This window comes from Xenopus tropicalis, chromosome 1 (assembly GCF_000004195.4).
Source record: "Xenopus tropicalis strain Nigerian chromosome 1, UCB_Xtro_10.0, whole genome shotgun sequence".
Taxonomy (NCBI): Eukaryota; Metazoa; Chordata; class Amphibia; order Anura; family Pipidae; genus Xenopus; species Xenopus tropicalis.
Window position 1 is genome coordinate 177,289,852 of NC_030677.2, and position 16,377 is coordinate 177,306,228.

Sequence of the window (16,377 nt, forward strand, 5' to 3'; positions counted from 1 at the left end):
AATGATCCCTATTTGCCTTCTGGCTTTGATTCTACAGGAACAGACATTACTGCTGAGCACAGAAAGAACAGAGCGGCGTATTTTCAATTTCCTCTAAATAATACATTGTTTTAATGGGGCCTTATGGCACTGGGGTTAAACCTGTTAGGGCAAGTGAAACTAACCCGATAGCAGTGGGTTTATGGGGTGCCATGGGGTGCTACAGGGGCAGTGGGGGACATGTACTGGTTCATTACAGGGGTAGGGGGGTTGCTGGGGAGCAGACACAGTACCAGTGTTACAGGAGATGCACGGTTGGAGCAGTGTTGCTCCATTAATGATAGGGGAAGCCTTTCCTGTAACACAGCTCCTCCAAAGATGGGGAGGGTACAGGAATAATGTGGTTGCCCCTAAAGTTCCCACCCAGTGTCGGACTGAGATGGCAGGGGCCCACCACAAATCCCTGGACAATGGGCCAGAACTTTAATTCCTCCCTCAAACTCTTTATTCTCCTAGTCTCTTTTCTCTACACACTATGCTCTATTCTATCTATCAAGCTTTCTTGTTCCCATAAAGAAATAGGGAATGACCATAAAACAGGCCAAATAGTTAGAAGTAAGTGACACCTGGGCCCACAGGGAGTTTTCCTGGTGTGCCAGTCCGACATGTTCCCACCTTAGCAGTAGGTGTTGGTTCCCCTGCCTTCCCTACACTGAGCTCCCTGCCGCATAAAGGGAAAGTAACATGGAATTCCTGTGAGCTCTGTGGCCATGTGAGTTATTGGGCGGGGCCGATTTGCTCATTCATTGGCAGTAGCTCCGCAGGCTGAAACTGTTTGTACTTTACTGTATGTGCCTATCTGCGGGGTTGTCTGAGCGGCCGGCGGTGCCATTGCTGGGCCCAGGTGAATTGCACTTGGCTCCCCTGCAGGGGTCAGGGTGGGGGTCAGGGTGGGAGGGAGCCCTGGGCATGGGGAGCCCAACACACGGAGCCTTTCCCGCTGCTGTGGCGGCTCTATCAGAGCTGAATTCCCTGCTCCAGGGGGCGGGGAGACGGGGAGCCCCGGGACATCAGTGAGGCTGATGGGAACAAACTGTGGGACCGACAAGAAAGTGAGTGAGCGGGAGGTGATGGGAGAATGCGGGCACTCAGGTACCGAGGGGGAGCGCCGATAAGTGTTGTTACTATCAGGGCACCTAGCGCCTGGCTCTGCGCCTGGGCTAATACTGCGCCAGGGGAACTCAGCCTGTGACATTGCCGAGGGACCGATAACAACTGACCGACTGGGCTCACTCGGAGCCGGGCAGGAGAGTTCCAGAGGTACCGCACCCCCGGGCTGTGGGTCCCTTCTCCTCCCCTCACGCCCCCATCCGGCGCCTCGTCCTGGGCTGAAGCCCCCAAAGTGCTTCTCCTCCTGTTGCTTTCCCTCCCGGTGCCGCCAGCCCGGCAGCTCAGCGGGGAGGAGGAGGAGGAGGGCGATGGAGCAGGTGCCGGAGCAGAGCCCCCCTTCCTCCCTCCAGAGCCGGCTGTGGAAGAGCCTTGGGAAGGCACGTAGGAGCAGCGGGAAGGCAGGAGGCGAGCGCCGCAGTGCAGGGACACCGTGTCATTCCCCGCAGCCGGCACGGAGGGAGGATTTGGCAGCCCCGGCACCGATGCTTGAGGAGATGGTTCCCGGCATGATCCGCTGGAGCGGACTGAAGGGGAGGAAGCAGATGTTGGACCGGGTCTTCTCCTCTTCCCAGCCGAACCTCTGCTGCTCGGAATCTGTGCAGCCCAGCGCCCCCTGCAGCAGCCCCGGCAGCATCACCGGCACCCCGGAGCCTGGATCTGCCCTTCGCCGCCTCAAAGATCACCTTCTGCCGCAAAATCGGGGCTCGCAGCAGGTCAGGGACAAGGATGGAGACGGGCAGCACAAGTCCGGGCTCTCCGCCTCTCCTACAGCCGGGAAGGGGCACCGTCTGTCCCACCAGAAGAGCTCCTCTCTGCCCGGGACCGACTGTCTGCACCAACTGCAGCCCCTCAGCACCAAGGACAGCGACCTGGCACAGAGCAAGCCGTGCGGCCACACGGTGAGTGCGACAGGCGCAGTAGCTGTGGGACAGGGCCCTAGTAGGAGTATAACCTTGGGTCAGGGATCCCCTTAGCTTACAGGGAAGTCTTGGGGTATTCCATCAATATTCTCCTTTTAATGCCATTTCCCACAGCATTGTAGTGGGGTTAGCCACACTCACCTGCTGCCCTCCAGCTGCTGTTTAACTCTGTATATCTGTAATGGATCTAGAGTTCATTGGAGGGCAAATGTCCATTTCCCTAGTCAGTCTCATCCTCTCAAAGCAGAGATAGCAGTCATTTTAAGGAGTAGCAGAGAGAGACCCTCTCATAGAGTAACACATCTTATATAAAAATGGAGTACAGGTTCCATATACCCCTTAAATTTAAAAACACATGAGGTTTTCATATGGAATAAGGAATATCATGGCACAAAACGAATGGGTATCTCTAATACATTCAGGAAGTTGGTCACAGAAGGCAGTGGTCACAGTTTTTATAACCACTGACATTAAATGCACAAATGATAGATATTGCTTCTGCAGTTTGCTCTGCTCTGCCTAGTTTCACTATATAGGCAAAAGTATGCAGATATCTGCCCGTCCAACATCTTATTCTTAATATAAAGTTGGCCTGACACTTGGTATTATAACCATCACCGCTAGATGCTGGAATATTGTGGGGATTTGCTCCAGTCCTGCCCCTAGTGAGGTCGGCACGGATGCTGAGTGATAGGCTGAGCTTGCTCCTTGTGTTACACTTCATCCCCCTGGTGTTAAGTTGAGTTGAGGTCAGGGCTCTGTGCCAGCCAATTAAGTTCTTCCACTCCCGGCTCTGCAAACTGAATCTGTACAGATCTCCCTCTGTGCATGCAGCCATGATCATTCTAAACAGGGAATGGCCTTCCTCAAACTATTGCTCAAACGAAGGAAGCATAAAATTATATAATTGTATGCTGTAGCATTTACAAAAATCAAGGACCCTGGCTAAACCAGGAAAACCATACCCTGACCACTGTCCCCCCTCCACCAATGTTTAGTTTGGCATTACAAATTCATTCAGGTAATTTCACCGGTCATCCGCCCAATCCAAACTAGTCTGCTAGAATGCTACATGGGAAGAACAATTCATCATTTTACAAAACCCATTTTCATCCCCTTCAAGGTCCAATGGCTCACCCATAAAAGGACTAAGTTCTTGTGTTTATGTTGTTTCCAGAGATAGATGGAAACTCAACAGTGAGTTTTGCAATTTGATTTAGTGATGTGAGTGCCGCCCCGATGCCCACAGGTCAGGCAGGTTTGGGCCAACCTTGGTGCACCATTTGCGGGTTACAGGCGGGTTGAGCTCTTCCACCTGCGACCTTACACTACCGGACTGCGGTTTCCAGATTTATAAGTGTTCCTCTGCCCCGCCTCTTTTCTGACATTATCGGTGGGGGCAGGGTGGAAGAAGCTGGGTCAGGTAGGGTTCGGGTTGGTAGCAGGCAGGTTAGGGCTGGGTGCGGGTTGAGTTTTTCTCACCCACTCATCACTATTTGCCATATAATGTGTCCCAATACTTTTGGCCATATACCGGTAGTGTATTTTAGGTGCATCGTTCTACACATTTCCTGTACTGCAGATTAGAATGCAATAGCTACATTGGATACGTTGGATGTATCAATGTATGTCATATTCCATCTAAGATATGTTCTCCCTTTTCTCAAATTCATCCCAAGGTAGTGTATTCTTGTTAAACTGCAGTATGGTAAACCCCTACAGAAGCATAGGTTTGCATCCCTATCGTACCTTCCCATCCAATGTGTGGTATGCTTGAGCTTATAAGTGCCCAGGGCATTCCATACAATGTTGCCTTGAACTCCTTTTTGGCTACGTCCATAACATTTTTCTTTTTTGCGCATATTTTAAACTTGCGTGCACATTTTGTCGCGCTGGCCTTAAAATTTGTGTGTGCACACATGAACACATAGCTTGGAGGGAACATTGATTCCATGTCTAAAAGTAAAATCACAAACATACCAGAAATTGAGACCAAATAACTTGTGATGGGTTCATCCTACGGAGGTGATAAAATTGTGTTTTCTTATTACCAGCCTGTATTCTAGTGACCTAGGCATACATTTAGGGAATAATGGCTTATGGGCAAGTCAGGTAGTAGTGTCTTTCTTCCTATGGCACATACAAACAGCATTTATTTGGCCCAGCTAAGCAAGCTGCCATTTTCCATGAACATCTGACGTCTTCTATTGGAGTGATTTAACCTGTCACTGGGATAAACAGTATGGTTGTTCCCACTTGATTAAGTTTCTTGGATATTAGTTGAATATAAACCACAGTTGAATAAAAGGTATAATTGTCCCTTTTAAGTCATCTTTATTAGAAACAGAAAGGATCATTTAAGTCCCAACAAAATAACTGGAAGTCAAAGAGATCCAGGAGACTGATCATTCTGTTATTGATCCTTGGAGTAGCAGTTGGCTGAGCGTAATCATATTTATTGGTTCTAGTAAAATGTATTTCACTTGGACAATTTTATGACCTATTTATCCCCAGGAGGAGGTTTTCTCATGAAGATTAGTAGATTGACATATACATTGTGTGACAGCTCCCTGCGCCTATTGAAATGCTTTATTGATGTTTGATGGGGATATTTGCTCTCCTGACTCTTTATAGTAATTGGTATCATAGGGATTTAATGAAAGTGATTCTTTCTTTCTGGTAATATCACTTTGTGTTTCTATTTCAGCGTGACAGACAGTAAATAGGAACTGGGGTCATGCTTCATGCCCACATTTGTACTTCCCTTTGGGACCCTGGGGTCATGTGGCTACAGTGTGAGCAGTGGGACTTGTTGAATGCAGCAGCACCAAGGTTTTAAGGCAAATGTTGGGAAAGCAAAATGCTGCATGGAATATGGCAAAGCAGCAGGGGGTACCTATCAACAAGACGATGTATGCAAGTTTTTATTTAGGCAAATGTTACTTAAAGAGGAAAAGATAAAAAACAGTAAATTGTGTAACAAATACAAGTAAGCATAATTCTAATATTTAATTAAAATATGCTGAAGAGCCCCACACAACACAGATATAACTATCACTGTAATCTATTGCTTTAAAAAGTATGACTAAATACCACTCTGCTACAAAACAGTTCTTCCCTTTCCCCATCATTTGTTACCCTGACAGGGGAAGAGGAACAAAAACACTGATGTTACAAATTGTAGCAATTTCTCCACAGCTTGCAGACAGCATGCAGGAACAACATAACCCACAATGCATTGCACTGTGATGTTCCTTTACTTATTGACATCATGTGTGCAGGGAATTGTGGGATTGGGAGGATGCAGGCTGAAGGTAGGCTGAGGACAGTCGACTACTGTTTTTTTTAGTCTCAAAGTAGCCAGCCAGATTAGCAGAACAGGGGGCCAGGCTTAGGTAACTGTTCCAAATCATATTATTAAATTAAATGAATATGAAAAGGCTGCATATCTTGAAAAGTTTCTGCCACAGTCTCCTGCTGCCACTGGATTGGATTCCCAAGAAATCTGATACCAGAGGTGAGGGGTTGGGGGTAGGAGTATAGCTTGTGATGTGCCATGGGTGCAAGTGATGTCACATGTATGCTTGTCTATGCCATTGCCTAGGGCAGCACTGGACCAAAATACATCCCTGAAAACAAGTCCTGCATTTCAAGTACCACCGAGGCCCAAAAAGCCCCCCCCAGCCCAATATATAGTGACTGCCTATGGCAGAGGTCCACAACCTATCTTAGGGCTCTGGCACACGGGGAGATTAGTCGCCCGCGACAAATCTCCCATGTCGCGGGGAACTAATCTCCCCGAACTTCCATCCCACGGGCAAGAATGTAAATCGCCAGTGGGATGGCATACGCAGCTCCGCAATTTTCCTCGAAATCGTGGAAGTTTCCTCTCAAGGCAACTTCCGCGATTTCGGGGAAAATCGCAGCTCTGCGTATGCCATCCCACCGGCGATTTACATTCTCGCCGGTGGGATGGCATTTCGGGGAGATTAGTTGTCCGCGACAAGGGAGATTTGTCGCAGGCGACTAGTCTCCCCATGTGCTAGAGCCCTTAAGGTGGCCATACATGTTACAATTAGGATCTTTCCTGTGACTATTCCATTTCCTGCAAGCATTCCTCCACTAACGTTCAGGGCTAATTTGTCAGATATGTAGGTAGATACAATAAGAATTCAACCCCTATCTAATGATAAGGGTGAAGAGCTACTAGTAGCAGCTACTTGTCATGGCTACAGGAATAGACAATGCTGACCATTTACTGATAATTGTCTCTATGTGTGTTTTAGCAGAGGCAATTCTCAGTACTATGGCAGGGTATTTTCTGGCATTTAGTAGCTGTGACAAGTAGCTACTACTTATTAGCTCCATGTGTCTTTTCCCTAAACGCTTGAATCTGACCTGCATGCTCACAAACTGCTGAAAGCTGTAAGTAATGTTCTGGCTATAATGATAGACATCCACTCACTCCAGCCTTTATAGATTACATTTTTGCCTAACTAACTATATTAGAAACATTTCTAATTTCAGTTTTATTTTTCTTTATGATTATGAGTTTATGAGAAAGTGTTTCAGCAGTAATGTTAGAGCCATATGTCATGTTGTTGCCTTCACAGATCAAGAGAAGAAATAACAGTAACTGTTCTTTGAGCTCAGGAAATTCCCTTTGTTTTAATTAATCAAATAGACATCTGCCAGAACTTCTAGTGAAGGGGAAACGTTTGTGTGTGCTCAGAATGATAGTAGAACTCTGTTGCCTTTCAGAATACAAATAAGAGCAAACAGGCTTTTCTTTCCTCACCTATCTGTGCATGACTTTTACACAAAAGTGTGCTCATTTAAAAAGCACTTGTTTCTTGGGCCTATGCTTTGCACCTAGCACCAGCAGGCTCGCCATAGGGCTGGTAGTAAGTACAGGGCTCCATGGCAGCCTATGCTGCCAGCAGTCCTCAATTTACACATCTGAATAAGGCGCTACTTAGGCAGGGTTAAACGTGGAAAAAAATGTATGCAATTGACCATGTTTTGTACTTTTTTACATTTAATTATTACCCCTCTTGTCTCATTCCAAAGATAATACTCTCAGCCTCCCCCTGGTAAATTGTACCCAGAGAGTATGATAATTAGGGAAGAAAGCCAAAGAGGCCTGTGGCTATAAAATGTCACCCAGAAGTGTGTAAAATGGCCAACTGTGCCTTTTTTGTGCACTTTGCACACTGTGCCTGACCACAAATGAGCCATCATATTTTCTAAGTAAGGGCTATGAGCAGGATCAGACAGACAGACAGTTCTGTGGCAGCAAATATTCTGCCACAAAATATTTGTATTTATAGAAGAAGGCACAATTGTACATGTGATATTTATATAGCACTAACTTTTTTGCCCAGGTGTAGTAACCTATAGCAACCAATAAGATCTTTGCTATAAAAGTGACTAGCAAATGCTGCCTGCTGATTGGTTGCTATGGGTTATTCCTCCTGGGCATATGCTTTTTATTACATATGGGGGTAGTATTTAAAGCACTTTTACATATAAATACTTTTTTTGATGAGAAATATATTTTGCCTTTTATTACATAACCACCAATATGGGCTGCTTTATGTGATATATTTGGATATTTGTTTCTCTTTATGCCAAAAGAAGTTGTCTTTGGAAACCCTAAGCAGCCTGGGTTAAAAAAGCCTTGGATTGATTTAGAGCATCAATTGTTATGTGCTGCATTTGTAACTTTTGCAGAGTAGAAGTGCTGTGTAAATATGTTCTGTGTATCGTTATATAGATTTGAGCTTCTGGGATCTAAAGAGGTTTATTTAGAACTCTAATGGGTATGGTCTGACCATTGTTGCTTTGCTTTATAATTTCACTGTGTTTTCATTTATCCATTAAAAAATCAAATCCCGTTATCCAGATCCGATCAAGTGAAAACTTTATAAACTGGCTTTATTAAAGGCAAAAGAAATAGAGATTATTTTCTGATTTTCTTCCTTCGATATTACAGTGTTAGCCCAGAATGACTGAGCACTCGAGTGCAAAGTCCCAACGCTCTAGCATATGAGATATTCCTAAATAAGAAGCAAAACTGAATCGGCCCAGGAAAGAACAAGGGATCAGCCCACAGTAGTGGGTGATGCTGAAATGTATTAGTCAGGTATTCACCTGAATGACTTTCATTCAGAAAGACTTGGCTGTGACTAATAAAACTATAAATATTTTAATGCTCACTTTGCTTTGGTTTTCTATGTATAGTTTCTTCTATAAGGTTTAATACAATCTAAATACACTTATAGGTAGACTTGGGGCATTTACAACCCCAGTCGGTGTAAATATAATATCACTATGGGGCACAAGAATGCCACCGGGGGTTGTAGCTCTATGCACTAAGATGCCCCAGCCCTGTGATACCTACAGTTATGGTGAGGCTGGTGAGTATGATTGACACAACCACTGTCCTGGCTGAGGGACCATAAAAGATGTTGTTGTGTTTGATGCAGTAAATATTTAGCAAAAAGGACATTGTGCCTAGTCATTTTAAGTAATACTGATGCCTTCCTATTGATTTTCATAGGCAAATGTCAGTATCACTTTAAATTTCTTGTAGGCCAGTGTCAGATTGAGCAACTTCTCAGTTAATTGCAGTGCAAGGCACCCAAATTATCACTAGATATGCTATTTCCCAGGATCTTCTCTTTCATTTCTTCTCTGACATGTATCTGAAACCTCAGGTAATTGTTCCAATATACTGTGACTGTGGCGTATGTAAAGCTTGATTAGTTCTGGTAATCTGGAAACCATTATGGTTTTGGCCCACAATGCAACTTGCCACCCCCGGTTGCAGACAGGAGTACCCAGGGAAAGAATGTGCTAGGAAGCCGTGTTCTTAATGCTTGTTCAAGTCACTGCAAGGCTCACTAACAGTGGGGCAGAGGCACAAGTGCTACATGTAAAGGCTCAAAGGGGTGGAATTTCTGCCAAAGCAAATGAGCCCTTATAGGTGTGCCATACTCTGCATATATCCCAACCTTCTCAAACAAAAATGGTGTCTTGTTAAGGCCAAGCCACATGTTCACATTCCTAGATATGGCCATTGATCTTCAGCAGACTCCACTAACTCACTGCTAATTGCTTAAACTTAGGTGGTATGGACTTTATTATAGAAAGTGATTTGAAGCTCAGGTTCAAGCTTTCTTATCCCCTCTCTAAAAACCCTTCAAAGATATGGTCCTGGCTTTACCCATATCACCCATATCTAGCATATAGCAGAGCCTCAAGTAAACCTTTGCTCACTGTGTGCAGAAAACCTTCCTGACCTGCATATCCCTGCACTGGAAAAGCACAAACAGGAGTATTAATAGCTAGTGCTCCACTCCAGGCTTGTTAATAAGGATGTAACAGTCAGGATGAAGAATACAAAGGCTGTTAGTTATACTGAGTGACAAGTGAGACTGAGAGCATATCATTTGTTAAGGTACAGAAAAGATAGACAAACCAAATACAAACAAAGATAAAGAGGGGCCAGAAATATTATACAAACACACTGGTTTATTTCTAGTATATGGGCAGTGCTCACTTGAATCTCAGTTCTTTAACCCCCTCCATTAGATATAAACCCAGTGAGCTGATAATGCGCATTGCTATTTCAGAATCATTATACCCCGAGGCAGAAGTTTCATGTGTCACTTGTTTCTTCAACATGAATTCAACACATTTTTTATTGTATTGATTGTGTAATTAGACAAATGCCACAGAGAAGGAAAATGAGTTGATGCTGAGGTAGGTGGCCGTGACAGATGCTGCAGTGATATTTACCCAGGGGGGCATTCTAGGAAAGAACTGTGCCATCCAAATCACAATGCTGATAACTAGCAGCAGGAAGTTATTCACACATTTAGATTTGGAGCATTCACACCCTGGTAGAGATACTTAATTTGTTATGCAGGTAAATATTGGAGTGGGGCTATTATAGTGCTCTATATATTGCACCCAGTTGTTAGAAAATAATAACATTTTCTTTTACATTTTAATGAAACTAATGAAAGATATAGTTCACTGTCTCACTTTTTATTTTAAAATGAGTTATAATTACACACTTATAATACCTATTATTGTAATTAGGACATATGTATGGTTTTTGTAACTTGACACTGAAAGTTAAGTTACATTCTTACATTTTTTTTCTGTTCTTACAAGCAAAAAAAAAAAAGCAGTCCATGGAGAAGCTTCTGTATTTGTATCTGTGTTTTATATCTTAGAGCCTAACAGGCTGGGGTAAGGGTTTTATTTATACAGAGGGACTGGTGATTTGTTTTTACATTGCTTGTAAGGGCTCTGGCACACGGGAAGATTAGTTGCCCGCGACAAATCTCCCCGGATTGCCATCCCACCAGCGAAAATGTAAGTCGCCGGTGGGATGGCACACGCTGAGCAGGCGATTTCAGCAGATCACCGAAAATGCCTCGCGAGTGCCTCGCGGTGCCATACCACCGGCGACTTACATTTTCGCCGGCGGGATGGCAATCCGGGGAGATTAGTTGCCCGTGAAATTTAAATGGATTATATGGAAGATGGCTTTTCCCTAATTCAGAGCTTTCTGGTTTCCGGGTAACAGATCTCATACCTGTTGAAAGTGGGGCCGGTACTACAAACTTACTGGCAATGTAGTTGCCAGTAAATTTGTAGTTCCCTGTTGTTCTACTCCCAGCCTGCCAAATCACCACTCCCAGCCCAACCTACCCACCAAACCCCCAATTGATCTGCCCCTTTTTAATTGCTGTCTCACCTTTAGGTCACCACCCATTGGTGCTGCCCCTCTCCTCTGTCCTGACCCTATCTACTTTGTGTTCTTAGGGCTCTGGCACACGGGGAGATTAGACGCCCCCGCAACAAATCTCCCCTGTCACAGGCGACTAATCTCCCCGGATTGCCATCCCACCAGCGAAAATGCAAGTCGCCGGTGGGATGGCACACGCTGCGCAGGCGATTTCAGCAGATTAGTGGAGATTGCGGGCGTCTAATCTCCCCGTGTGCCAGAGCCCTAAGAACACAAAGTAGATAGGGTCAGGACAGAGGAGAGGGGCAGCACCAATGGGTGGTGACCTAAAGGTGAGACAGCAATTAAAAAGGGGCAGATCAATTGGGGGTTTGGTGGGTAGGTTGGGCTGGGAGTGGTGATTTGGCAGGCTGGGAGTAGAACAACAGGGAACTACAAATTTACTGGCAACTACATTGCCAGTAAGTTTGTAGTACCGGCCCCACTTTCAACAGGTATGAGATCTGTTACCCGGAAACCAGAAAGCTCTGAATTAGGGAAAAGCCATCTTCCATATAATCCATTTAAATCAAATAATTTAAATCTTAAAAACTGATTTCCTTTTTCTCTGTAATAATGAAACTTTACATTGTACTTGATCCCAACTAACATATAATTAATTCTTAAACAATTCGATTGAGTTTATTTAATGTTTAAATCATTTACAGTAGTGTTAAAGCATGAACACCCACCCAGCCCAGCCCAGGTCCCGAGCATTCTGGATAACAGGTCCCATACCAGTACAAGCAAGGCCTATGAAATACTGTCTTGTTCACAAAGTTTGGCGCAAGATATAAAAAACAAATTCCAAAGTAAAACAATAAGCAAAAACGATGTTGTAGGGAAAAGAAAGTACTGGGCTGCTCTGCAGGGCAATGTACAGGCAGAGCACAGTAATAGCTTGGACAAAAGTCCTGTGTAGAATCCATCATTATGCATAACCCATGTCATGAGCAAAATGTTTTCTTGTTCATTCAGAGATGATGGTAAAATTGTATTTTACCTTGAAAGGAAATTCAAATTGAAGCTTTAAATTATGCACCGTTATTAAATTATGCACTGAGAATAAATGCATAAAATGTTCTGTTTTATATTTTAAGAACCATCATTAAGGAGGAGAAATGTGTTACTAATAGGTTCCTTCAAGGAAGGCTTTCATTATTTTACAAAAAAATGAAAAAAAAAATAAATGCACAGAACTGGAGTGATTGCTTCATGAAAATGCTTCACAAATATCCATTCTTTATTTCTTACAGGTGTTTATATATATATATATATATATATATATATATTGTATGATTTATTTGTGAGTTCTGCAGAGCCCTCGCCACCTAGTATTTGAAAAGGATCACTATACAAAGGCCCTGAGCCGGTGCAAGTCACGCATTCCGTGAAAGGAAAGTGTCACGCATGTGTCACACTTCAGACCGATTCATTAAAGGGGAACTCCACCCAAACACAGTTTAAACTTTTTGAAAAGTAAACATAATTTCAAGCAACTTTGTATAATACATGAATTAAAAAATATGCAGCCCTTTCATGATTTTTAATGTAATAATATGGTTTGGAACAGTTACCTAAGCCCAGCCCCCTGTTCTGCTGATCTGGCTGGCTACTTTGAGCCTCAAAAAAAATGTAACAGTAGTCGCCTGTCCTCAGCCTGCCTTCAGCCTGTATCCTCGAAACCCCCCATTCCTCTGCACAAGTGATTGCAAAAAGGAAAGGAACGTCACAGTGCAATGCATTGTGGGTTAGGTAGTTCCTGCATGCTGCCTGTTGTTACAATTTCTAATAGTCCCTTCTCCCCTATCAGGATTTCAAAAAAGGCACAAAGAAAAGAGAACTGTTTTGCAGCTGGATTTCAGCATATACAAATTGTATTTCTTCATACTTTTTGTGATAGGTATATTAGGGGTTTCTGTGTTGTGTGGGGCTCTTTAACAAATTTTAGTACAGAATCCTGAGTTCCCCTTTAGGTTAATGTCCCATGGGGAGATTAGTCGCAGGCGATAAATTTCTGCTTCTGTGGGCAACTAATCTCCCGAAAAGCCCTTCAAATGGGGCTAGCCATATTCTTCATTTCCCAGGGTGCTACAGCCATGTGACCTGTGCTCTGATAAACTTCAGTCACACTTTACTGCTGTGCTGCAAGTTGGAGTGATATCGCCCCCCCTTCCTCCCAGCAACCGATCAGCAAAACAATGGGAAGCAAGATAGCATCTCCCATTAGATAACAGAATAGCACTCAAAAGTAAGAAATCCAAGCCCGGCTTGGGACTCCTCCAATAACATGGGAGTAGGAGAAACAATAGGTTACCTGAAAGCAGTTCCAAGGTGTAGCGCTGGCTCCTTCTGAAAGCTCAGACTCAGGCACAATGCACTGAGATGGCACTTACACACCAATATTACAACTTAAAGAACAATACATTTGTTGGTTTAAGAATAACATTTCAAATGGTATAGTGTAAACTGTAATTTAGAAATAAAAAGTACACCATAAAAATCACACAAGCATCCCTTTAAGCTGGCAATAGCTGGCCCAACAATCCCGACCAGTTACTTTTTACCATATATATCTGTTTGTACACTGAGCAAGTAGAAAAATGTATTGGCAGAGGAGCTACAGTTGCTTTATTTTGTATTGATTGGATAATTTAGTCATCAGAACAAAGGGAACAAAAGAAAGATGATCCTACCATGTATGGCCCCTTGTATGGTATGTGCTGTTTGGTTGGGTACCATGCAAGAGTGAGCGGTGTATGGTCACCTAGATAGGTATTCTTGGGGGCTGATTTACTAACCCACGAATCCGACCCGAATTGGAAAAGTTCCGACTTGAAAACGAACATTTTGCGACTTTTTCGTATTTGTTGCGATTTTTTCGGCTTCTTTACGAATTTTTCGTTACCAATACGATTTTTGCGTAAAAACGCGAGTTTTTCGTAGCCATTACGAAAGTTGCGTAAAATCTGGCGATTTTTCGTAGCGTTAAAACTTGCGCAAAAAGTTGCGCTTTTTTCGTAGCGTTAAAACTTACGCGAAACTTTGCACCATTTAAGTTTTAACGCTACGAAAAAGGCGCAACTTTTCGCGTAAGTTTTAACGCTACGAAAAAGCGCAACTTTTTACGCAACTTTCGTAATGGCTACGAAAAACTCGCGTTTTTACGCAAAAATCGTATTGGTAACGAAAAATTTGTAAAGAAGCCAAAAAAATCGCAAAAATACGAAAAAATCGCAAAATACCGTTCACTACGAAAAAAACGCAATCGGACTCATTTCGACCCGTTCGTGGGTTAGTAAATGTGCCCCTTGGTGTATGGCCACCTAGATAGGTATTCTTTAGCCCCTTGGGATATAAAACATCCACGGTAACCTCCAGCAGGCTGTAATTTTTGTGAGCTCCTCAGCCAAACAACTCCTCATGCTGTGAGTCAATGACAGATTTCCCTTGGCCTAACTGGCTGATTCCGGTGTGTGTCAGCATTTAGCAATGCATTTCTGGCAAACAGCATGGCTGAGCTGTTAGCAGAAGGAAGAAACTGTTAGGTAAGGAACCACACACAAAGAAACAATAAGATAATAAAATTATTAAACATGGGCGTATAAAGCAAAATAACCTTAATTTAATAGTGTATGTAGGATTGTTTTGTGCATAACGTTATATATGATTTAAATATATTGTACCTGAGTAGGTGCCAGGCATGAAAACCATTTTTGCCTGGAAGAAAGCTGCCTTTTCCTAACCTTCAGATATAAGGTACAGATGGAACAAGCTTAATGGAAGCATCTGATATACATTTCAATTAAAATGAAGGGTATAATGTGTTCTACCATGGCACTGTATATTCTTCCCATGTCTAATAAGGAACAGAGATTGTAAGCTCTTCTGGTGCAGGGATGGATGTGAAGAATAAACAATGTTTATAAGTGCATGTAGCATGTCAGCACTGTATACATAAAGGGTAATATGGCATTAGAGTTACCACCATTTGGTTAGGTAGGGAAAAGGGGCTGAGCAAGGCCATGAGGTAGATCAGTGATATAAGGGTGTTTGTAAGCAGTAATTAACCTTTAATCACGTCACCTACACCAGGAAACACAAAGAGTGCTGGGAGTTGTAACAATCAACACTTTATTTCTTTCTTCACCAAAGTGCACACCAATAGAGCCCTTGTTCTTCAACCACAGGCACACAGATCATAACACAACAGGATACAGTTTACAGTTACCCATGCCAGATTAGTGTAACAGTCAGGTTGTAAAATCTTTTCCCCAGGCAAGTTCACTTTCTGGTCCCTCCAGTGTTCCCTGCCACTCTCACCATCAGCCTCCAGTGCCTTCATAGGGGTCCAGTCAACACTCCCCCCTTTACAGGGCTTAGCCCAAAACACCAGCCTTGCCAGGTGCTCTGCAGTGGAAGTCCAACACTGTTTGCCACTACTTGCCGAATCCCAGAAGGCTTTCCTACACCCTCACTATCCACTTCAACCCTGACTGGCGGGGTATCTGCTGGGAAGCTACTCCCACTCACTCCTGGGTGGGGCTTTTTAGCTGCCCATTCTCACTAACCTGGGCTTCCTCACACCATTACAGTGTGCTATAACACAAGCTAGACCCTCACTAGCTAGTTTGCCTACCTCTTCCTGTTTTAGTCCCTTCTGCCGGTCAGATGACTTCCTACCTGTGCCTGTTTCCCATGTCGCATTCTCCTTTCTCTGCCACTCCCCTCCTTTTATACCCTTTTCAACTACTCCCTCTTGGACTTTCCCAACACTCACTAACTCCCTCTAGCTCCCTCTAGAGGCCCCTATATTGTAATTACAACTAGAACCTTTTTACACGACCCACTAGCTCCACCTTGTGGCCACAGCTAGAAATTACCCTAAAATTAAACTAACACCCTTTTCACCCCCTTACATGTTGAACCATGAAAGATGAGGCAAATGAACCACAATTTGATGAGTAGACAGGGTTATAGAGGTGTTGAGGGGGACAGAAGTGTAACAGAGGAGGAAAGCCAGGGGTGGAACTACTAGAAATTAAAATTTACCAGAATGTAAAGTTCCAGTAAATTTGTTATACCAGCCTCAGCCTTGGCTGGTGTTTTACTGGCTCGGTCAGCAAAATATCAGACAGGTGTTAACCCTATATGACATGTGCATAGGTGCCTACATGCTGACATACAATCACCACTTTAACTGAAAAAACACTACAGGCCTAACCTTACTATGTCACACAGAAGGTGCGAAACTGTAGAGCAGTGATCCCCAACCAGTGGCTCGGGGGCAACATTTTACTCACCAACCGCTTGGATGTTGCTCCCAGTGCCCCCAAACCAGGGAGTTATTTTTGAATTCCTGACTTGGGGGCAAGTTTTGGTTGAATAAAAACAAGATTTACTACCAAATAAATCCTTCTATAAGCTGATAGTGTGCATAGAGGCTGCCTAATAGCCAATCACAGGCCTTATTTGGCACCTCCATGAACTTTTATGATGCTTGTG

At 43.7% G+C, this 16,377-nt stretch overlaps 1 protein-coding gene across 2 annotated transcripts in view; it reads left to right on the plus strand.

Annotated features, from left to right (window-relative positions):
* Positions 1-806: 806 nt before the first annotated feature.
* Positions 807-16,377, plus strand: part of mctp1 (multiple C2 domains, transmembrane 1) — a 337,656-nt gene continuing 322,085 nt past the window's right edge. Inside the window, exon 1 of one of the 2 annotated variants that reach the window (XM_031899650.1) lies at positions 807-2,048. In XM_031899650.1, the coding sequence (XP_031755510.1) occupies positions 1,458-2,048 (591 nt within the window). In that variant the 5' untranslated portion in view covers positions 807-1,457. The remainder of the gene's footprint in view (positions 2,049-16,377) is intronic. The other variant, XM_031899658.1, reaches the window with a different exon arrangement.